General features: G+C 40.3%; 1 protein-coding gene across 5 annotated transcripts in view; it reads right to left on the reverse strand.

Moving 5' to 3' along the window:
* The window catches only part of VPS13A (vacuolar protein sorting 13 homolog A), a 148429-nt gene extending 125123 nt beyond the window's left edge, over positions 1-23306 (reverse strand). For all 5 annotated transcript variants that reach the window (XM_053409056.1, XM_053409055.1, XM_053409058.1 and 2 more), the window contains exons 1-8: positions 23147-23306; positions 19362-19405; positions 16019-16061; positions 11958-12053; positions 10760-10861; positions 8330-8436; positions 5691-5750; positions 4206-4265 (exon numbers count right to left, since the gene is read on the reverse strand). In XM_053409056.1, the coding sequence (XP_053265031.1) occupies positions 4206-4265; positions 5691-5750; positions 8330-8436; positions 10760-10861; positions 11958-12053; positions 16019-16061; positions 19362-19405; positions 23147-23246 (612 nt within the window). In that variant the 5' untranslated portion in view covers positions 23247-23306. The remainder of the gene's footprint in view (positions 1-4205; positions 4266-5690; positions 5751-8329; positions 8437-10759; positions 10862-11957; positions 12054-16018; positions 16062-19361; positions 19406-23146) is intronic.
* Positions 23307-23592: the final 286 nt, after the last annotated feature.

Below are 23592 nucleotides of genomic sequence, written 5' to 3' on the forward strand. Positions count from 1 at the left end.
TAAATAATGATAATCTGGCAAAGTAATGTGTTAGTTCATTTACTATGATGCATCCATAACCTTTCTAATCATTGCAGATAAAGGGCCTGTAATTAAGAGAAAAGGAAAAGCCATGCTTCTTATTTTGCCATAATTCAGCACCAGATCTGTACACTGCAACCATAGAGAGGAAGCTTTGTGCATGAAATGACACTAAATAGAAGAGTCAACAGTATGAAGAGTAATGTGCAAATTCCAGATCAGGTGGAAATAATGACTAAAGGTGGTCTATAGACAGTTAAAAATGAGGTGGCCCAAAACATGTCAACATCAGAAAATTATCAAGACTAAGAAAAACTCCAGTCAAACATTGTGCCATTCACATACATCGTCAGACAGCAGTTTTACACCATCTACTCTGCACAATTTATCTTTCTCCTATATGTAGCTTACAGCTCATCTTTATGAAGGTGTTGATTTCAAGAGCCTCAAAGTTCTTGGCAGCTAGGATGATATTCTCTAAGAGATTGTCAATGGATTGGATTGTAGTTTCCTCTGAAAGTCAGTAGTTTTCTGCAAGTAACTTGGGAGGATTGGTGCCCTAAGGTCCATATAACGAGGCACCCCAACTGTAATAGTAGGTGTTATCATCAACATTGCTTAGTTAAATGATCACAGGAATTATTTGGCATTATATGAGGCCTTCTCACTGGCTCCTCCCAGAATCTGGCACTCCCTCTCTAGAGAAGTCAGACTGGTCTTCTTGTCCTTCCGCCAGCAGGTGAAGACATTACTGTTCCAACAGGTTTTTTTGGAACTGACTGCTTTGTAATGAAAGGGCTAGTCCTGTGCTGTTTTTATTTTAATTATTTGTATATTATATGTCTGGAAAGATAGAAACAGATAGCTATAGAGATAGATATATGTAGTTTTAACTCTGTCAATGTTTGATTGTTTTTATTTATTGTTTTTTATCTGTAAGCTGCCTCGAGTCTCTGCTAGGGAAAAAGGCAGAGTATAAATAAATTAACAACAACAACAATTTCTGTCCACCAACCATGTATCCACATGCCTGCAAACTTCAGGTTAACACTTCAAGAATCTGAAGAAATAGACTGTACTCCATGAAAGCTTATGCTGTAATAAATTTGCTAGTCTTCAAGGTGCCACAGGGCTTTTAATTATTTCTGCTACAACAGAAATTGTCTAATGGATGTAAAATGCCTATTCAAGCTAAAAAGGATGGCAACAAAACTGCATGCATGCCCTCCTTTGTCTATCTTCATGACAGACACATGACTGATCCAGGCAATTTTTTAAAAATAACTGAACAGCTGGAAAGATTAAGTGCATTCAAAATACTTACTGCATAAATAAAAAAACTTGATAATAGCAACATACCTGTGGTCTCCCTGACAACAGAAGATATGGCACTAAAGAATTTGACCAAGGGTCTGCTGATTGCTAATGAGTGAACAAACCACTGTTTGTTTGGAAGAAGAAATCTGACATCATGTCACTTATATAGACAAGTTAACCTCCACTGCTGGTCTGGAATTAGTGACACATCGGTGCAAAACAAATGCTACACAGCAAGATGCATCTGTTTCAAAAACAATTTGATATGGCTATGATGGCATCAGCTGTTCCATGTTGTTTAACTATTTCCTTATACAGTGGTACCTCCGGTTACGAACTTAATTGGTTCCAGAGGTCCATTCATAACTGGAAACCACTCGTAATATGAGGTGCGCTTTTGCTAATGGTGTCTCCCGCTGCGTGCGCGCCGCCAGAGCATAACTTCCGCTCGCATCCCGGGGCAAAGTCTGCGACAAGGAAACCTACTTCCGGGTTAGTGGAGTGTGTAACTTGAAGCATTGGCAAGGGGTGGTGGTACGTAACATGAGGTACCATTGTACTACTTATACAAGATGCTTATTATATAAATCTTGTACCTTCTTATAATTGAGCATGTCTGTACACAACCCTTATTTCTGTTGTGCATTTGCATCAACAGGCTATTTATAGCATTTTTCCATCTTCAAAGGCTGTGTCTTCTAGTACAGTCACAACTTTGTAGGCATCAATCAAATTTAGATGTCATGGGTCAGATTCAACTAATGTATTCCATCAGCAGAAGCACAGCTTAAGGGTTTCCCCAGCACTATATATAGGGCTTCACTCCACTCCTGCTCCACTCAGAATTGGCTCTGGAAGCTTTAGGAGAACCCCCAGAACAGCACACAGTGGGAGGACAGGGATTATTCTGTTTGGCAAGCCAAATGATCAACTTAGCACAATGCTGAATTGCTCACCTTGCCTGGTAAGGACAATAAGATCAGCAAATGGAACCCAATTAGTTTTACCGTGGCCTAATGATTATCAGCTTGCAATGGTGGGGAAGAAAGCTTTTTCTACTGTTGGCACTGGTTTTACAGAACCAATTTTATAGAACCGAGTGAAATATAGTTCGTATAGAACCTGATGAAATACAAGAGGCCCCAATCTGTATTGGCATTGTACTTTAGAAGATGTATTTACACAGCCATTCCCTTAAACCAGGAGACTCTGGTTGGGAGATCAACTGCTGTACTGTTTTAATGGGATTGTTTCATTGCATATTTTAATTAATTATGTTTATCTTTTAATGTTTTGAGACAGGGAATTTCATTAATGCAAGCAGTTTCTGAGCTCTGGGTGCAATACTGTGCCTAAGATTTCAGATTAAAACTGTCACTGATGGAAGGAAAGGAGGACCTTTTTCCACCTCCCCACTTCCAGCCACTCTTTAAAGACTGGAGAAGGGACCCTCATAAGAATATTGGGGGAGCGGTCAGGGGAAGTATGGCTTTGTTTTTTGCAGTCTTCAGATGAGGACTAGACCATGTGAAAAATGAACACAAGATTTTAGCTGCAGTTCACTCATTTTCAGCTTTGTATTCTTGTTATAAAAAGCACGCCTAGACACTCCCTTGCGGCGCCCATAACCAGTGCTTTTTTTCTTTAAAATGTTTAGGGGTACTCTCATTTTCCTACTCCTATTGAAATACTGCCCCTCAATGAGGCCAAACTTAGATTTACAAAATGCTTAGAGGTATGCATACCCCTGCGTACCCCCAGAAAAAAGCACTGCCCATAACCTAGGTTTAAGGTGCCATTTAGCTCCTAGCTTTCATATCTCAGCTTCTAACACTGTGTGGTGGGATTGTTTTTATACTTTTAAACTACTTAGAAGCTCAGTTTGGCATTCAGCTGTAAATAAAGTAACAAACAAACAACAACAACAGCCTTGCAACAGCTGAACTTTCCAGATACTTGCCCCAACAAATAGTGTACGGCAGTATCTTAATCTGGATGTAACCAAGGCACGCAAAAGATTTACCTTCAACATCTAGAATAGGTTATCAACACTTATTCCTTGATGGGCCATTCAATGAATCAACAAAACCTCCATCTCATCTGGAGTATGTCTCAGCTTGTTTACCCACAATCAGTCCGTCATTGACCTCTAACATAAATTACATTTAAAACCCTTCTAAAATATTTTTAATTGGCCACAAAACCAGCCAGTCTGGTTGCACCTTAACTCCTTCCAAAATTGAATGGCTTTAAGAAGTCATATGTAAAACATCTAACCTACAGGAAGCACTTTATGCTTGATTTTTGCTAATTTACAATTATGTGAGGGTGGAAACGGCTGTTAAATTTAAGCAGGGGTAAATAAAAATGGATTAAGTCAAAGCAGTCGATATCAGGGCAGAGTGTTGAGATCATACCCAACGAGCGAATGGATTCCGACCAATGCAAATAAGCTTGCCTTTTGGTAATTTAAAATTACCAGTATGCAATACAACAGACAGGATAAGAAAAACAAAACAATAGCTACTGAAAATTTGAAATGCGAGTAACAGAAGTGTTTATAGTTACAGGTAGGTAGCCGTGTTGGTCTGCCATAGTCGAAACAAAATAAAAAAAATCCTTCCAGCAGCACCTTAGAGACCAACTAAGTTTGTTATTGGTATGAGCTTTCGTGTGCATGCACACTTCTTCAGATACATTCAGAAGTGTTTATGGAAAGCTTGTATTGCAACAAAATGTGATTTGCCACACAGCAACTGATATGCATTTAGAAAGGTTGTCAATATGCAACTGCAATAGGCAATATGCTATTTATATTACATTCTGAACACACATTTATACGGGAAGCATTCCAAGCTAAGACTTACCTTATAAAACAATTTAGTAGATGCATCCTGTATACATGGATTCCAGTTTTGATCTGAAGTCTAGAAGACAAACAGGAAGTTATTATGAAAGAAGCACTACAAAATTATCTCTTGAATTCTATTTTTAGTATAAACACATTAAAAAAAATCACGTGACTAATACTGTACAAAGATCAACTGAGCTTGAAAAATTTCCCTACAATAAAGCACAATATTAAATTTTTGAGAAAATGTACTTCCCCCTCCCTGGCTACCTAACAGGCTAGTAGGCTTATCAGTTGCATCACATCACACTGAACTTTGTGATGTGAACACTGCTGTGATGCATAGCTGTCAACTTTTCCCTTTACTTGCGAGGAATCCTATTCGGAATAAGGGAATTTCCCTCAAAAAAAAGGGAAACGTTGACAGCTATGGGCATCGCAGGGGGTTGGATTAGATGAACTCTGTGGTTCCTTCCAACTCTACAATTCTATGATTCTATGAACAGAGTCTGGTCCAGTTCTTGATGAAGTGTCCCGCTCTCCCCTCCTGCACTACCAAAGATGAGTTTGCAAAGCTTCCACTTTTGATAAGCCACAGCTTATCATGTCACCCAAGCTGACAAACTGTGATAAGCATTCATTATGGTTAGCTAAAAACAAGTCAGCTTCAAAAACCATGCTTTGAAATTGGCTTATTTTAGACTAACCACAGTTAATGCGAATTACACTTCATCAGTCGGTGAGACAGCAAGCTATGGTTAACTGAAAGTGGAAGCAAAACCTTCCAAACTTGTCCTACTGATTGTATGGGGGGGGGGATGAGAGTCAAAAAGAAAGCAATGCTCATTCACATCTTGTTAAACCATAGTTGAGTGCAGAGGTGGGAAACCTTAGGCCAGGGACTGAATGTGGCCCTCCAGTCTCCTTTAGCTCACCCTTGGGACTCTCTCCATGCTACAGCCTTACTGGGACTGCTTTGCATCTTCCATGAATGTTTTTGTAAGGTAGGAATTTGTCCTCAATCTGCTGCCCGGCTATCATATAGAGACAACTATGTAACTGTGCATGGAACAAGTCTAGTGTACAAAAGTAAAATTTACATTAGCTGCTTCACCCTCTTCTGCCTCTTGCCCCATCTATTTTAGCAGAATGTGGCCAGCAGGTGTCTCAGTCTCCATTTGGCTACTGCTATCTGTGAAATAGCTGGTGAGTAACACCACAGTTCTTCCACTCCTTAGACAAGCCCATTCGATTATGATATCTTTTCAAAAAAGCATTCTATGATTGCCCCAAAGCTATAAAAATGTATTTCCTAAGGGGAATTACCAAAAACCAAAATATTTGTATTAATAGTGGGTTTTACCATTTGTTATAACATTCCATTTTCTGAAGAATTTAGATTGCAAATTATTGCATGTTCAAAAAAAATCTACCTTTGAGTGTAGAACATGATTAAAAAAATAAAACTAGGGTTATGCAGCAGTAGTTGAAAGTTATGTACCTGTAAACTAAGATTTTGAAGTGAGACACCAAATGACAACGGATTATCTTTGTTTGTAATCTGAAAATAAACAAAAAAGGTTACTCACCAAAACAGACACGATTTGCAACTTGGATAAGATAACTTTAAGATTTGTGACTATTTATCTAATAAAACAAAACAGATTTCCAAGGGCACAAGGCAAAGATGCCCACTATCTATTGTTTGTTTTAGAATTGAAGTACTAGCAGGAAGAATAAGAGCAAATGCAAATATAAAACATGTGAGAGTAGAATGTCAAACATATAAATTGAAGGCATTTGCAGATGATGTAGTTCTTACATTAGAGGAACCAGGGAGTAGTATACACAAAGTGATTGAAGAAATAAATAATTTTGATAAAGTAGCAGGATGTAAAATAAAATAAATTGAAAACGAAGATGTTGGTTAAAAACATTGATGTTTAGGCAAAAAAGGATTTAGAATCATTGAGTGGATGGAACATTTTCATGATTTTATAATCATTGAATGGATGGAACAATAAAAAGGTGAAGTATTTAGGATTATGGCTAACAATTAAAAACCCCAATATATTTCAAGATAATTATGTTAAAATATGGAAAGAAGTTTTTTTAAGACCTGGAAATATAGGGGAGAATGAAATTATCTACTGTATTTTTCGCCCTATAGGACGCACTTTTTCCCCTCCAAAAATGAAGGGGAAATGTGTGTGCGTCCTATGGGGCGAATGCAGGCTTTCGCTGAAGCCTGGAGAGCGAGAGGCTTCGGTGCGCACCGACACCTCTCGCTCTCCAGGCTCCAGGAAGCTATCCGCAAGCCTTGCACGCCCGGGGGATCTCCCCCCGGGAGCGCAAGGCTTGCGGGCGGCAGCCTGCAGCGCGGAGCACGGGGCACCCTCCGGAGGACGCCCCGTGCTTCGCGCAGGTGTCCGCAGCCTGCTGCCCCGCGCATGGGGCGCCCTGAAGCAGAGCGCCCCTCGCGCCGGGCAGACATCGGCCAGCCCCACAAGCACGGGGGACAGCGGTGAGGCGCAGCGCCGCCATCCCACTGTTCCCCGACCTGGTTTTGGGGGGAAAATAAAGGAAAAAAAATTTCCTTTATTCCCCCCCCCCCCAAAAAAAAGTAGGTGCGTCCTATGGGACGGAGCGTCCTATGGGACGGAAAATACGGTATGTTGGGAAGGATTTTAGCCACAAAAATGAACATTTTACCTAAGATATTATTTTTATTTCAAACCGCTCCAATAATTAACAATACAGACTGCTTTAAAGAATGGCGGAAGGATATTTCTAGATTTATCTGGCAAGGGAAGAAACCCAGAATAAAATATAAAATATTAATAGATGCTAGAAAAGAGGGGGCTTCACATTGCCATATTTTCATTTATATTATGAAGCAGCATGTTTGTGTTGGTTAAAAGAGCGGATAATGTTGGAAAACACTCAGTTATTGGATCTGGAAGGTTATGGTATAAATTTTGGGTGGAATGCATGTTTGTGATATGGTAAAGGTAAATTCATTTTTAAAAAAGAATGTCATTAGGAAAAATATACAGAGAATTTGGGAGGAGTATAAAAACCTGCTAGAGAGAAAAACACCCTTATGGCTATCTCCAATTGACGAAATCTCACAAAAAAACTTAACCTGGGAAGGAGATTGACAACATATAAGGAACTTTTGGGCTTTATGGAGCAAGAAGTCAAATTGAAGAAGTTTGAAGATGTTGGTACCCAGGTGACAGACTGGTTACAATAACATCAATTAAATGAGACGCTGAAAGCTGGTAAAAATGTGGTTTCATTGATCAGAATTCACATTTTGCGAAGTATCTGATAGAAACAGTGATAAATTAATATCTAAGATGTATAAATTACTCTTGGAATGGGAAACAAAGGATGAAATGGTAAAATCAGCAATGATCTGTTGGGTGAGAGATGTGGGACACAGCCAGTAAATTAAAAGGGAAATTACATGAAAATGATCTGTAGATGGTACCTGACACCAGGTAAATTAGCAAAAAAAATTCAGAGCCAAATAAATGTTGGAAATGAAAAGATAAAGAAGGAATGAGCCCACCACTGCAAGAATGTTAAGCTTCCATTGACTACAGGATGCTACATTGGCTGGAAAAGACAAACATGGAGTCCTCGGGACATTTGTCCTTGCAAATGAAGATCCAAGATTGTGGTCTGGTTTTTCATCCAGGTATCCTTACAATCCCTTTTGCAAAAAAAATTCCTAAAATGTGTGTTTTGTGCCTGATCCACTTGCCACAGACAGCAAGGCTGTTGTTTATAGTTCATTTTCCAGTTCCATCCACAAACTGGCTCGTAATATGATGACAGGGCCTTATCTATTTTGATTTGGGAACAGTGCCTAGCAAAAATAATAGATTAACAGAGCAGCTTCATGCTTTTTCTCCTCCAAATATCCCAAAGCATAAAAAATTAACATACTGTTTTGACCTCTCCCGGAGAGCTCCAAACTGCAATCATGCACAGTCACATGCAGAAAGCTAACAGTCATTCCCTGCAGCAGTGCAATGTTCATAGTTTCTTTGTAGGCTTGCAAGTTTGATAACAAATTATCTGTAACCACATCTTGAATTATTTATAGATATTGCATACACAAATACTTACATCATCCTCATAGCGAATATGGATGTTAGAAATTTTCAGCTGAAGATTTTTGATGACCTGAGTAATTAGTTTTTCTATGAAAGTGTCTTGCTTCTCTTCTGGTTTATCTAAATTAAAGCACAACTAATGAATACCTAGTATGATTAAGCATAAGGAGTGGCATCCAGTGTTAGTGATACTCAGAGTACCCATTGAAATCAATACACATTGGTCTACTTTGAGTATGGCTAACATTGGATATTCTCTACAGAGACTTAACCAATGTTGACTGATTAGCAAAGTGATGTACTTAAATTCCATATATTTTAACCAGAGACCCAATAGGAGTAATATTAGGACATTAAATTGCCGATGTGATTTGGGCTCTTCTTGTTGTTGTTCTGTTGGGTGCCTCCTTATGTTTTAAGGCAGGAATAAATAATTCCGTGTCTGTCATGTACAACAACAACAACAACAACACCCCGCCCTTCTGCAACTCCTCTCAAGGGAGTTATAGACCAAAATGTTTGAAGGTGTAACATTGGTTACCTTTGTTCTACCACTTCCAATTATACAGGGTGAGTCTTTTAAAAGAGGCCCCATGGAACATGTGTACTCTGTGTACACACTGCTGAATAGCTCACCCAGTGAAAAGCAATTGCAATTCACAGTAATGACTAGGCACATGTTAAAATTGCATAAGAAAGCAAATGTAGTAGTGCTGGATCTATAATATTTAGGTTGCTGCCCTTTTAGGAATAAAAAGCATACTTTCCCCACTACCTCCCACATTTGAGCCAGAGTGCTCATAGCATGACAAAGGTGCCAGTTAGTGTCTATACTGCTGAACTGTTTAAGAGCATCCAGGTACTCAACCTCTACCTTCTCAGCATGGCATACCACAAAACCTACATAGAATTTGATGAATGCAGAAGGAGAAATATGCCCATCAAACTGACAGGTTCAATGGGTCATTCCATGTCAAGTGATCCAAGGACTTTCACTTTACCATTTTACATTACATTCATTTTCACTTTCCTAAAAGTAGTATAAGAGAAGGTCCCAAATCTATGTTTTTAATTTTTTATCTCATCCCGTTTTGAGTTATGAGAGTTGGAATTTTTTTTTAAATGACAATTTTGGCCTTGCCGAACTACACAAAAACCTTAAACGCTCAGCCGAGAACTGAGATATTTCCAAACTAAATATACCAATCTCTTCAGAACTTCATGGGCTTTAATATGACATGGCACATGAAGAACTTACTTTAAATTTCAAAGTTACTTTACATAATTTAAAATTTTAGAAAGTGATTTAAAACATCAATTAAAAATCTCCCCAAAAATGTATTATTTCATATTTCTATGAGCTTCTTGCAAAATTTCATCTTGGGATCTCAATGGGATCACATTAAGTTTTTTATACACACACACACACACACACACACAGTGGTACCTCCGGTTGCGGACGGGATCCGTTCCAGAGCTCTGGTCAGATCCCAAGGTTTCCGCAAGCGGACAGACCGCTTCTGCAAATGTGTGTGGCGTGGTAGAGTGCTTCTGCACAAGCACGCGAAGCAAAACACTTCCGGGTTTGCCGCTTTCGCAACCCAAAGTTAAATAGGTCTTCCTGGAGTAAAATGTAACAGAATAAACAAGACTTCACACCATATTATCAATTACTTCAGGCATATCTTTAAAAAGATATTCAATTAAAAGGTACCTGGAAAGCTAGTTAGGCTAGTCCAGCAAGGCCAAAATTGTCATTTTTTTTGAAATTTAAAACTCTCATAACACAAAAACAGGATGCGATAAAATATTAATTTTTTAGATTTAAACTTAGTTCCAATTGTTCAACAAGTGTACAAAATTTTAAGAAAATTCAACAACATGAGGTAAAGAAAATCATCAAAAATTGGACTATTTGATATTGAATGATCCCATGTTAGTATTACAAAAACTATTTGAGATCTTATGGTTACCTAAATTATTCACAAAATGGGAAACCAATCTACTATAATTCATAATGGGTTGTGCCTCTTAGAAGATTTAGCAAAGTGTAGCCAAACCGTGGCACACTTATCTTTAGCAACAGCATGCACCACAATTAAAAAATAATGTTGGCTAACCAAAGACTCAGAATATGACTCTTCTAAAATAAATCACAGTTGAGTAATAAATAACCACAACATAAAATCAACTATTCACAAAACATCAGCTTCAACTTTCAATTTTACCAGAGAGTCTCTTTAAAAAAAATTCCCTCATCCCTCTGCACTTTGACTGAAAAGTAAATCTTATCACTCTCAGAGCACAATATTATACATCTCTGTTGAGAAGTGTGTCCCATCAATGGGACTTTCTTCCAGGTGAGTGGGTACAGAATTGCAGCTTGAGATGTTTGGCAGCTTCTACTCCCACAAATAAAAATTGGTATTTTCTTTTTCCTTACTTATGTCAGCGATCTTTTGCTTTGCATCTTCTATTCTTTGAAGTTCTCTCTGCTTTGCTTCTAGTTGTTGCTTTAGTTCTTTTTCTGCATCATATTTAATACCTGACAAAATGGATGAATTAATACAGGACTTCACATTTTTAAGATCACAATAAAGCCAAGTTGTGATGAAACAGGCAAATAATTTATTAAACAAATCAAAGCTGTAAGATTTAAGACATTTTCACATATTAGTGCTGAATCCAGTTTAATAGAATTTCTCAATCACAAAGTAACTTCAAAATTTCTATATTGTCCTATCCTGTGTTTGTGCTTTAGGGTTCACACTCTTAAGAGTAAGGGGAAACCTACCAAAAGCCACTGCATTCCTTTTCTTTCGAAAACAAAACATTCCATTTCGTTTTTAATGAGGATTGGGACTTTGGAAAAGCTACTTAAAACTCATTCCTGTGTCTGCATGCAATGGTAAAACAGGTTTGGGGGACCTGTGGCCCTCCATACATTGTTGTACTACAACCTCCTTCATTCCTCATCATTGGCCATGCTAGCTGGGGCTGATTTTAGAGTCCAGCAATGGCTCAATTTGCATATTCTACTAAGGGCTTAGCCTGAACATCCTGGGTCCTGTGGAGATTGCAGCTGCTTTGCTCTTCACCAAGCTTTTGAAGTAAGTAAAGCAGTTAAGATTAAACGTAACATGTTGCCTCAGGATTAAGGCCTTTCTTGCTTAACCACAAGCTTTAGCCAAGGTTACTAAGCCATGGTTAAAGAGGAAAGATGCCCCTCCCTGCCAGCTACTCCTAGTTGCAAACCTATCCTAATGCTCTTAGTACACAGACACTGGCAGCTCCTCCATCCCAGATGAATGGAAGAACCACTCCATAGAGCTGGACAGGGGTGGAACCTGCTCTTTAACGAACCATATAGCTAGGCATCGTAAGACAGCTCAGGCATTAGTAATGGACCCTAGACACTTGACAACACTGAACATTACCAGCCAAATTGTTGGCTGGTAACTTGGGAAGGCTGGCAGCATTTTCAACTCACTGGGGAATATTTGTTTTGTCAAAACGTGGTAGTATCTGATATGCAGATCATACTGAGTAAAACTATTGCATGAATAAAAACAAAAAAGAAATCCAATCAAATAAACATGATTTTATCTTACCAAGTTACATAAAGAAACAAATCTACTTACTGGCTGTAGGCACAATAAGTAAGAAAACTTCATCTAAAACAGCTTCAACTGGTTGAGTATAAAGATTTTTCCATGGAATTTGCAAATTCAGTTGACCTATGAATACAAAGGAACATACACTCTTACTGCAAATATTTGTATTATGTTTAATCATATGTAATTATTTTTATAAACAAAATTAACCCTGTTTCTGGTCGCTTGTTAAGCCAATACAACATCTCCAAATGCATATTTAAACCAAGGAATATAACATCCTACTATTACAATGCTTTACACAATCAGGGCCTCACTACACATTAACACTAACAACATAACTTGAAGTTGACTCTTTTAAAAAAGAAAACAGCAAGGGCTGAGTGTTAACAGTCGCCTTAAGGCAGCTGTGGAAAACCTCTGATTCACAGACCAAACCTGGTACACCAAGCTTCCCCAATTGGCCCGCAAAGTCATTTTGGTCAAGTCACACCCACCTGCCCTACACCTGTCATCATATAAGGGGTGTAGGGATACAGTACTAAAACAAAACGGGGAAATCACTTAGAAGGGCCCTGCTGTCTGTGAAGTGCTTTGATGACCCTGACTACAGAAAAATCATCTGAGATCATTTATGATGTCATTTGATTGACAAGTGGGTGGCCCTAACCACATGTCAATTTTGGCCTGCAAGACAGGTCATTATAATAAACTGACTAGAGGAGAGAAAAAGATTCCTCATCCCTGCCTTAAGGAATCCTAAGGGTCAAGACGTACAACCCAGATCTCATCTGTCATGTCACTAGCATGTCACACAGATGGTTCACATCACCCGCTATTTTTATTCATCCTGTTTCACTCAGTAGACAGGATGGTGCTTCTGAATGCAAAGAAGTTGTGCAAATAAATGTTTGTCCTGTTCTAATGAAGTTCCTACAGGTTGCATCATTCCTTCCTTCACACTTCTATAATAATAATAATAATTTATTATTTATGCCCCGCCCATCTGGCTGGGCCTCCCCAGCCACTTCTATCACCCCACAGTCTTCCCACAGCAGAGACAAAGTCTGAATCACCATTTCATAGTCAGAAGTCTAAAAAGATTAATATTCATGTTCTAATTAGGTTTGTAAAAGATAAAAAGCCACAGTCTAAAGCTGCTTTAATCATACTGGAAACCAAACAGCTCTGTTTTTTTTTAAAGCGAACATTATCTGATAGGATTCTCCAAATAATAATAATAATAATAATAATAATAATAATATATTATTATTATTATTATTATTATTATTATTATTATTATTATTATTATTATTTATACCCCACCCATCTGGCTGGGTTTGCCCAGCCACTCTGGGTGGCTTCCAATGGAATATTAAACAGAATAAAACATCAAACATTAAAAACTTCCCTAAACAGGGCTGCCTTCAGATGTCTTCTAAAATTATTTCCTTGACATCTGATAGATGTAGTAAATGCAAACAAATAATGCCCCAAATGAAGAAAGCAAGAAAAATATATATGAAACAAACAGAAAAGGTATAAAGAAACAATCTGGATATTTGAACCAGAATTCAAGAATTTTTTATTGATATAATAGAAAGGATGTATTTCAAAGATAAATCTAACAGAATGAGAAAACCAAGAAGATACATTATCTTTTCTGTAAATTAAGTCATTTGTAAACTGCCAGTTATAAACCAATTTACTATGAGTCATCATGTACTGCAAGTTGCCCAAAAAGGTCACATTATTCTGGAAGTAAGAAAATAGCTATTTTAAAATGAAATGTGCATTTTCTCATGTTTATTTATATATATACTTTTAGGTCCAAAGCTGTATTAATTGGGAAATTCGGGGTTCTTTATAACCTATCAATGAAAAACAACATTTAATGAACAAAAATAACTGAATGCTTAACCTACAATGAAATTGTATGAAAATGGGACATTTAGTAGTCCACAACAAATAAAACTACACTGCATATTAAAATGCTATTCAATAATTATTTGTAGAGCTGACACCAAAATAAGGAAGTCTTATAATGCAATCCTATCAATATTTAGATTTACATATTCTATCATGCTACAGAGCCTCACAAGTAGTTATAAGAACTCCAATGTTAAGAAATGGTGCCTGGATTTCCTTTTTTCCTCCTCTGTCCTTCCTTGTATATTGCTGCCCGAGAGAAGGAACTGTATTTGTTGGTTTGTTTTTTTCTGTAACTCATTCTGGGTGCATTGCCAGTTAAAAAGCAGTATAAAGGTAAAGGTAAAGGTAAGGGTACCCCTGCCCGTACGGGCCAGTCGTGTCTGACTCTAGGGTTGTGCGCCCATCTCACTTAAGAGGCCGGGGCCCAGCGCTGTCCGAAGACACTTCTGGGTCACGTGGCCAGCGTGACGAAGCTGCTCTGGCGAGCCAGCACCAGCGCAGCACACGGAAACACCGTTTACCTTCCCGCTATAAAGCGGTACCTATTTATCTATTGCACTTTGACGTGCTTTCGAACTGCTAGGTGGGCAGGAGCTGGGACCGAAAGACGGGAGCTCACCCCGCCGCGGGGATTCAAACCGCCGACCATACGATCGGCAAGTCCTAGGCACTGAGGTTTTACCCACAGCGCCACCCGTGTCCAAAAAGCAGTATACAAATACTTTCAACAAAATAAATATTTACTCATAATTTTTTTTTGGCCAGGGGAAGGGGGACCTTAATGGCTTCGTGAGCCAAATCTTTATCTCCCCCCCACCCCAAATGGCAACTTTGAACATTGGGGAGACCACCCACCTGTCAATCATCTGACATCATAAAGAGACTTCAGGTGACTGTCAGGAAGGTTGTCCCACCCACCTGTTGAAGCTGCCCATGAGGATGGGAGGCGATAGAAACCAAGTACAACTAAATTCCTGCCACATCAGCTGATGCACAGAGTTCATTCCTTTCTGCAGGGTTCAAGTGTACCAGCGAGTTCCCCACAGGAAACTCACTAGTGCACCTGAACCAATCAGGAATGAACTCCCTGCATATAAACTGATGCAGCAGGAGTTCAATCCTGGTGCCTGTAGCAGTAGCCTATCCAGCTGCCTCGCTATCGTACCGGACTTCACATATGACATCAGATGTAGGGCAGATATGCATGGTTTAAATGGCCTGGCAGGCCAAATTTGGCCTGTGAGCCAGAGGTACCCTAACCCTGTTCTAATGCGTTCCATGAGCCTATTTCCAGGTAAACTGGAGTAGGATTACAGAATAAACCAATTAATCATATGGATTTTAGTTGATTAAATATGCATAAAATTTGCATGTGAATGAAAAACATGCTTTCTGTGTGCAAGAGAAAGTGGAATGCTTCATCTATAAGATGACATCTGGCATCTACTGTTTTTATAAGAACTTGAGTTAAGAACAATCATTTTTTACTTTTTTAATCTGTTTCCTCTTTAATTAGGGGCACATTCAACTAAGACTGCCTCCCTCCATTCCACTTATCTGAGCTAAAGTCCTACTAAAGTCAATAGGATTTACTTCCAAGTAGACATGCATGGTAAAAAGGGACCCTGACCATTACGTCCAGTCGTGGTCGACTCTGGGGTTGCGGCGCTCATCTCGCTTTATTGGCCAAGAGCCAGTGTACAGCTTCCAGGTCATGTGGCCAGCATGACTAAACTGCTTCTGGCAAACCAGAGCAGCACACAGAAACGCTGTTTACCTTCCCGCCGGAGCGGTACCTATTTATCTACTTGCACTTTGACGTGCTTTCGAACTGCTAGGTGAGCAGGAGCAGGGACTGAGCAACGGAAGCTCACCCCGTCGTGGGGATTCGAACCGCCACCCTTCTGATCGGCAAGTCCTAGGCTTTGTGGTTTAGCCCACAGCACCCACCCGTGTCCCATGCATGGTACTGCATGGTAAATGTTCAAATCCTAAATATATCAATATCTAATAAGTCAACAATTAACTCCTTATCCAAATACAGGTCAATAAAATAGAATAACAAACTAAAATCAACTCAACTCCAAGTCTTTAGAAATACAATTTTAAATATAATAATTGTCTATTGCAGCAAAATATGATAGAATTCAACTTACCGATATGCCCTGCCTTAACTTTAAATGGTACATCAAACTGATACTGTAAAGATAATTTTTTAAAAAAAAGTTATTTCAGCAACAAAATTAGTTATTTTAACAGTACAAACCATACACATATATTTTACTGCTTTTCAACTTTGAAGATAAATAATTAAATATCATGCAGCAAGTGAGACAACTTTCTGGTACCAACTACGTTGGTCAAATATTGTGAGCCCAAGAGCCTGGATACAATATGACAATACAGAATTAATGAAAACAAAATAAGTCGGATTGTGCCCATTGTCTCTGGACTACACTCATTCAGCATAATTCACAGAACTCACGTGTTTATTGTCTGTCCATGCACAGACTCTCCATGCATGACTGGGGACCTTGAAAAAAGCTGGATTCTTGATTATGTTAACAGGGTCTAGATCACACATACGGTGCCTATGCACAAACCGTTCTGCTTATTTACTCTAATGATGTTCACTCTGTGAAGCGTTAGGAAGTCAGAGATTTCTTGTTCTGTTTCCCCTTTATAATGCCAGTGTTCACTTTAGACTCCATAGACCAGAGCTGGCAAACCTGTGGCCCTGCAGATATTGTTGGGCTTTCTCAATAGCCCCAGCCAGAATGGTTAGTAGTGCGGGATGCTGTGATTTGTAGTCCAGCACCACCCAGATATCCATGGGTTCCCTACCCAGCCTTTTTCACACAGCTGCATGCTGCAAGCATGTATCTGAGTGAATTTCTGCACAGTTGTGCAAATGTTTATTTCATATATACTGTATTGCCATTTCACTTACAGAAACAAGTAGTTTCATTTTGATTCATCCTTGGCAATGGAAACTTATGAACTTTCACAAGGAAGGTTGTAGTTCTGGGGTACAGAATCTGTTTTGCATGACAAAGGTCCCAGTTTACTTCACTAGTATCTAGAACCCGCAGACCCATCTGAAGAGTCACTGTCAATCAGTGTAGACAATACTGAGCTAGATGGAGGATTGGTCTGACAGTATAAGGCAGCTTTCTATATTCCTATGATGTTACATTACTGTCAGGATGACTGCATAGAGAAAAATATGGTTTTCCCCATGTGTCATGGGAGAACCATTCCTCCACCCAATAGTTTTCTTCTGGCAATCTCCCCAAGAGCAACAGCAACACTTCCAAGTGGCTGCCATCTGGAATCTGTAGGGATCCAGTTTTATTGCTAGTGGTGAGGCCAAACTCCATGGAGGTTTGGGCAAAACAGTTGATGAGTCTCTGTAGAGCTTCCTCAGAGTGCACTGTCAAAGCTGCATCATCTACAAACAGTATCTCCCAGATAAGAACCCATCGCTCCTTGAAGGAATAGGAGAGCAACAAGGATAAGAATATGCCAAAGAGAGTAGGCGCAAGGACACAGCCCTGTTTCACACCACTTCTTTATAGGGAAGGAGTCTGATGATGAACCATCATACTGGATGGTGCTGTGCATGTTCTTATGGAAGGACACAATCATATTGTGAAGCTTAGGTGGGCATCTTATCTTGTTCAGCAGTGTGAAGTCATTTTCAACTGACAAGGTGAAAGGCCTTTGTCAGGTCTATGAAGGCGATGCACAAGGGGCATCTCTGCTCTCAACACTTCTGCAGTTGGCGCAGTGAGAAAATCATGTTAACTGTTGACTGCTGACTGCTGAACTCTAAAGCTGCATTTTTACTCTGGATAGATCTTGTCAGCAAGTGACGGTAATCTGTTGAGAACTACACGGGCAAGGCTTTCCCCACAGTACTCAGCAGGGAGATTGTATTATAGTTGATACAATAATGGCGGTCACATTTTTTTAATAGAGGGTCACAATGCTGGGGTCCTGTACGTCTTGTGGCATGAATCCTTTTTCTCCACACTGCAAGTGAAGGCTTCTAAACTGGTAGTCAGCCATCTTAGGCTAATATTAGGAATGATGACTCACATTCATCAAAATTTAGCAAGCATCGTGAAATAAAGATCTTTGTCCCTTTTTGCAAATATTAAATTTCATATTACATGCTTATTTGATTGAACTTTGATGTGCTAATTTAAGAAATGTTTTTGTGTTTTCAGTTTGGAATTGCAGATACAAAATGTTTCCTCAAAAAAAATTTTTCCTTCCAGTAGCACCTTAAAGACCAACTAAGTTAGTTCTTGGTATGAGTTTTCGCGTGCATGCACACTTCTTCAGATACACTGAAACAGAAGTTTCTGTTTCTGTTTCTACTTCTGTTTCAGTGTATCTGAAGAAGTGTGCATGCACACGAAAGCTCATACCAAGAACTAACTTAGTTGGTCTTTAAGGTGCTACTGGAAGGAAAAAAAAATTTTGTTTTGACTATGGCAGACCAACACCTTTCTGTAAAATGTTTCCTGTAAGCTATAATAAGAGACCACTCTGTTGATGACCCTACAGAAAAACTACCTTACATTATATATTTAATGTATTTAGTAAAAAGAATTTACTAAACCATATGCAGGAATATCCATTGAGTTTAAACATGGAAAATGTTTAAAATAGACATTTGGCTTTTTGCTGCTGCAAAAGACGGGCCCAGATTTGTTTAAATACGTGTGAAATCTGTTCGAAGATGTTTCATTTCTAATTTAAAATTCTGACTGTGTTTTACATTGATTATTGGGTCTCATGTTTTATCTGTATTGCTTTATATATTATGTTCTATAGAGCAGGTTGGCTCAGGACTTAGTTATGCATTGAGTAGACCCGCTGAAATCAGTGGGACTTAGTCATGACTAATATTAGCTCCATGGATTTTATGGATTTATTCTAATTATGACTGAGTCTCAAACTACCCCAGTGTTTTTGCTAGCTTTAAAATTGCGAGAATTTATGTTCAATTACTTGTATTAAGGCCTAATGATGTAAACGGATATAAATATATTCAGTCCTTTGTAGGTTTACTCAGAGCTAAGTCTCACCAAGCTAAGTTTCTCAAGTAAATGTGCATAGACTTAAAACCTTACATTTCCCTCTGCAACACACGTCCAATGCTAAAACAGTAGGTCAGGAAATAGAAAAGGTTTAGAAAGGGCAGCAAGCTCAATAGATTTTGAATTACATGCATAAATTACTTGTCCAATGGCAACACAGTTTGTACTGTATTGGTTCATTTACTAAAGAACAGGGACAGGGGATCTGTAGTCCTCCATATGCTCTTGGACCACAACTCCATAATCACTGGTCATTGGCCATACTGACTGGTGATGATGGGAGTTGGAATCCAACAACATCTGGAGGACCACAGGTTCCCCATGCCTACTACAAAGTTAACACTTGACAACAGTACATAGTTAAAAGTTTTGTTTGCTTTGAACTTACCAGTGCATTTTCTTTTATTTCAAGATTCTTAAGTGCTACAGCTCCTGTTATGAAATATATATATATAATTGTAATTAGTGTCAGGACTGGTCATTGTCCTCTTCAGATCACCACACAAACGCTTCTTGTTCTTTTATAACTTTTTATTGTGTATTAACAAAATAATCTTATAAACAGTTCTTAACTATTATTCCTCAGAGTCACTTTTTTCAGATACCTTCTGAGCTCTGCTTCTCCGTGACCAGCCACCCTCAAAATGGCGAAGGCGCCTTTCCCTTCATTTTCCCGCTCTTTTTTCTAACCTCCTGGCTAGAGCTGGCCTGTATCTCCCCTCCTCCCAATCTGAGCTAGAACTGAACCCTTGCCTTTCCTGGGAACAGCCGGTCCCTCCCTGTTGTTCCTCTTGCTCCCTTCTATTAGATTCACTGCTCTCCTTCCCCCCTTGGGGAATGCTTTCTCCCTCTGATAAACTGAAAACTTCTAACTCTTCCCTGACAATTAGCAAACTACTTTAACACATCAATCTCTTTTACAGCAGGCAACTGACAAATTACCCCAGGTTAGGAACTGCCCACCACATAACATCCATCTTCCCAGGATTCAATGTCAGTTAACTTGCCCTTGACCAGGCATCAGGTTTTGCACAGCCTCTCCTGATTTGGATGTTACAAAGACACAGAGCTGGGTATTAGCAAGGTACTGATGACACCTCACCCCAAAGCTCCAAATGACTGCTACCAAAATCTTCATATAGATGATACCCTGCAGCACCACACAGCACAATTGCTGGAGGACTGAGAGTTAATCACCTAACACTATGCTCTGAAACTGACTCTGGAGATAGGATCAGAACCACTATAAAACAACAACCCCCAATATCCATCTCACATAGCCAGTTCAAAAGGATACCATGGTCAGTGGTATCAAAAGCCACTGAAAGATCTAGTAAGAATAATATGGTCACATTCCCGCTGTCCTCTTGTTAAGGTCAGGGGGAACAAGGCAATTTCAGTCCCGTAGCCAGGCCTGAACCCCAACTGGAATGGGTCAAGATAATCAGTTTCATCCAAGAGTATTTGGTTACCCTGGGGTCACAACCCTCTTAATCACCTTTCCCAGAAAGTGGGTATTTGAAACCAGGTGGTAGTTGTCACAAGCCAATGGGTTCAGGGTAGGCTTTTTCAGGATGTGTCAAGTCATTGCCTCTTTAAAGATAGCCAGGATCTCTCCTTCCCACAAAGATGTATTTACTATTCCATGGATCCACCCAGTCATACTCCCTCAGAAACTATAGACAGCCATGACAGACAAGGGATGAGGGAACAGATGGTTTGCTGCATTATTGCAAGCACCTTGTCCACGTCATCAGGCTGAGTTCCAGTTAAAGACTGCAAATGTGAGGCTATGTGCAATTCTCAAAGATGAAAAATCCACAAGTGTGGGGTCACTATTAAAAGGGCCCTAATATTGCAAACCTGATCAACTTTAATGGTAGCCCAGACTGCATGATCTTTGGACCTAAGAACTTGTCTCAAGCCATTCAGAACATTAAAGGTCAACACCAGCACTTTAATCTAAACCTGGAACCAAATAGATAACTAGTTCAATTTTGATCAAACCAAGTAGTCTGCACAAGATTTCTAGTGGCTGAATTTTACACCAGCTAAAGTTTCTGAACTGTTATTAAAGGAAGTCCTACACAAAGAACATTATAGTAGCCTAGTCTAGAATATAACCAGAGCATGTGCAACTGAGGCCAGTTTCTTGTTTACTCCTCTACCTCTTAAATTATGAGCCCAGATCCTATGCCAATTAAATGTGCTAACCAAACTGAACCTCCTTGTCACTCTTACTTATGTATACACAGCTTGGTTGTGGTGAACCTGAAAGCGGTTTACAAAAAGATAACACCATAAAATCAGGGGAAAATAGAATAAATTAAAGCAGACAAGAAGTTAAAATACTCAAGCAAATTAAAATTCTCATCAGCTTTTCTAAGCATCTGGATAGGCTTGACTAAAGAAGAATGTTTTTAGCAGGCACTGAAAAGAATATATTGAAGGCACCTGCTTTATATCAATAGAGTTCTTACACATGAGTATTACATGGCACCTGTAATAGTGCCAATTCTGTGGATGGAACTGAAGGTACAGATTAACTCTGTCAAGCAAACTTCCTAATTTTACTGTTAATATCACATAAGGTTTAAGAGACATTACATTAAATCTAGGAAAACATGAATTTCCTTTACTATACATAGGCACAGCATGTCCTCTTGTTAACTACAGAGTTCAGACAAAGCTGTCTACTTTAACTGTTTATCTTTTTTCAGTTCCCAACAATTATTTTCACTCCAAACACTTTAAAGATACTTTTAACACACAGCTTTCAAGATTCATCTGGCTTAGTTGCAAGTTATATACTGAAGATCCGGGCACTAATACCTCAAGACAACTCTTGCCGAGTAACCATTCTGATTTAGGTTTACATGTGACCCTATTTCACACGAGTGCAGCTGCCAGAATTTGCCAATACACTGACAAGATGGAAAACCTGTTTGTCTACATTTTGTACATAACTCCTTCTATTGCATTCAAAGCCAGTATACATTACAGACCTGCAACATCTGAAGCAGGCATGTGTTCCCTTTTACATGAGATGTACACAATGGATACAGGTGGCTGAGAGCCATCTGCTTATTGTATGTAATGTATGTTGTTGTTATTATTATGCCAATATATAGAGTCACATCAGCTTTTTAAATATACATACACATTACAGACTGCAGGATCTACCTGCTAACGTGGTAATCTGTAAAAGCAGCCTTCAGTGTTTCTCTTTCCTTCTACAAAAAGTTTAGTAAAGCAATGGCCCCATTAAAAAACAGTCACTCATTTGTGGCAAATGTAGTTGATACAGTTTTAAAAAGTACTTATTACTTGTTTTCAATAATGCAGTGAAGCAGCATGGCAGCTGCCTCGTCAAAAATACTGAGAGGTTAGTGTCACAAAATGAGGGACCACAATGATGCAGAATGATCATACAAATACACACTAATTTCTATATACTGTACAGTATTCCACTTTTAAAAAGAAAGCAAATAGTACTGCAACCTCGCTGAAACTAAGCAGTTCTGTATATGATCAGGGTGGAATGCTGCCTGGGAACTTTATGAATGCCACTCTGAGTTCCTTGAAAAGCAGAAAGGGTGGATATGAAATAAACTGCAGAGAGATTACGGCAGATGGATGAAAAAGAAACTTTTTTTTAAACCGCTGTTTAAAATGCTTTGCTTCCACAATGTGAGCTGTCAGATGTACACAGAAAAAAACGTGCAGTGCCAACGGCAAAAGCAGTTACGCTGGGTGGGTTTTTGTTTGTTTCCGCTCCACCCCAACTCCAGAACTGGATCCAACCGAGCTGGGCAGGGCGTGAAAAGGAACAAGCAGCTGGCCCCTAACGTGCTCCTGCCTCACGCGCCCGGTGCGGCCAGGGCTCTTGGCCACCCAAACTTCCGACCCGGGAGCAAGAGGCGCGGGCGGAGAGGCGGGGAGGGCGAGAAGGCGCTGCGCACGTGATAGGGCCTGGCGCGGCTCCGGAGCGCGCAGGAGCGCCGGCCAGACGGGCGGGCCCGGAGCGGCAGCGCCAGCCGCCTGTGGGACTCGTGAGGCAGCCGCAGCACCGGCCGAGAGGCGCCCCCGGGAGGAGGAGCAGCGCCGCCGCCGCCGCCGCCTGTGCCTTGGAGGGCGCGGGGTCAGGCAAGGGCGGCCTCGCCCCTCACTCACCTCCCCAGATGCCGAGCGAGAGCTGGGAGCTGTCCAGGTTCACCACATAGTCGCCCAGGAAGCGGTTCAGAACGTCCACCACCACCGACTCGAACACCATCCTGGGAAGCGGCTCCCGGCGAGCCTCGCTCCGCCTTCAGGACGCCAAGGGAGGCGGAGGAGCCCCCGCCGGCCCCTTCTCGGGCTCGCCCGCCCGCCGGACACAGGTCGCCGCCGCCGCCGCCCGCTGCCTCAGCGCGCTGTGGAGCCAGACTGGCCCTGCCCTGCCGCGCAGGCGCACCGGGGACGCTGGGGCGCTACCGAGGGCCGGCCATGAGGAAAGCGCTCGCTCGCTCTCTTCCCGCCTCTCCCTTCGCCCAGCCAGGCAGCGCCCAGGCAGCGCCCAAGATAGGCTGGCGGCGGCGCGCACGCGCGGCCTCCCGCCCCCTTTCCGTCAGGCGGGCGGC

The sequence above is a fragment of the Podarcis raffonei genome, chromosome 11, assembly GCF_027172205.1.
Source record: "Podarcis raffonei isolate rPodRaf1 chromosome 11, rPodRaf1.pri, whole genome shotgun sequence".
In the NCBI taxonomy this organism is placed as follows: domain Eukaryota; kingdom Metazoa; phylum Chordata; class Lepidosauria; order Squamata; family Lacertidae; genus Podarcis; species Podarcis raffonei.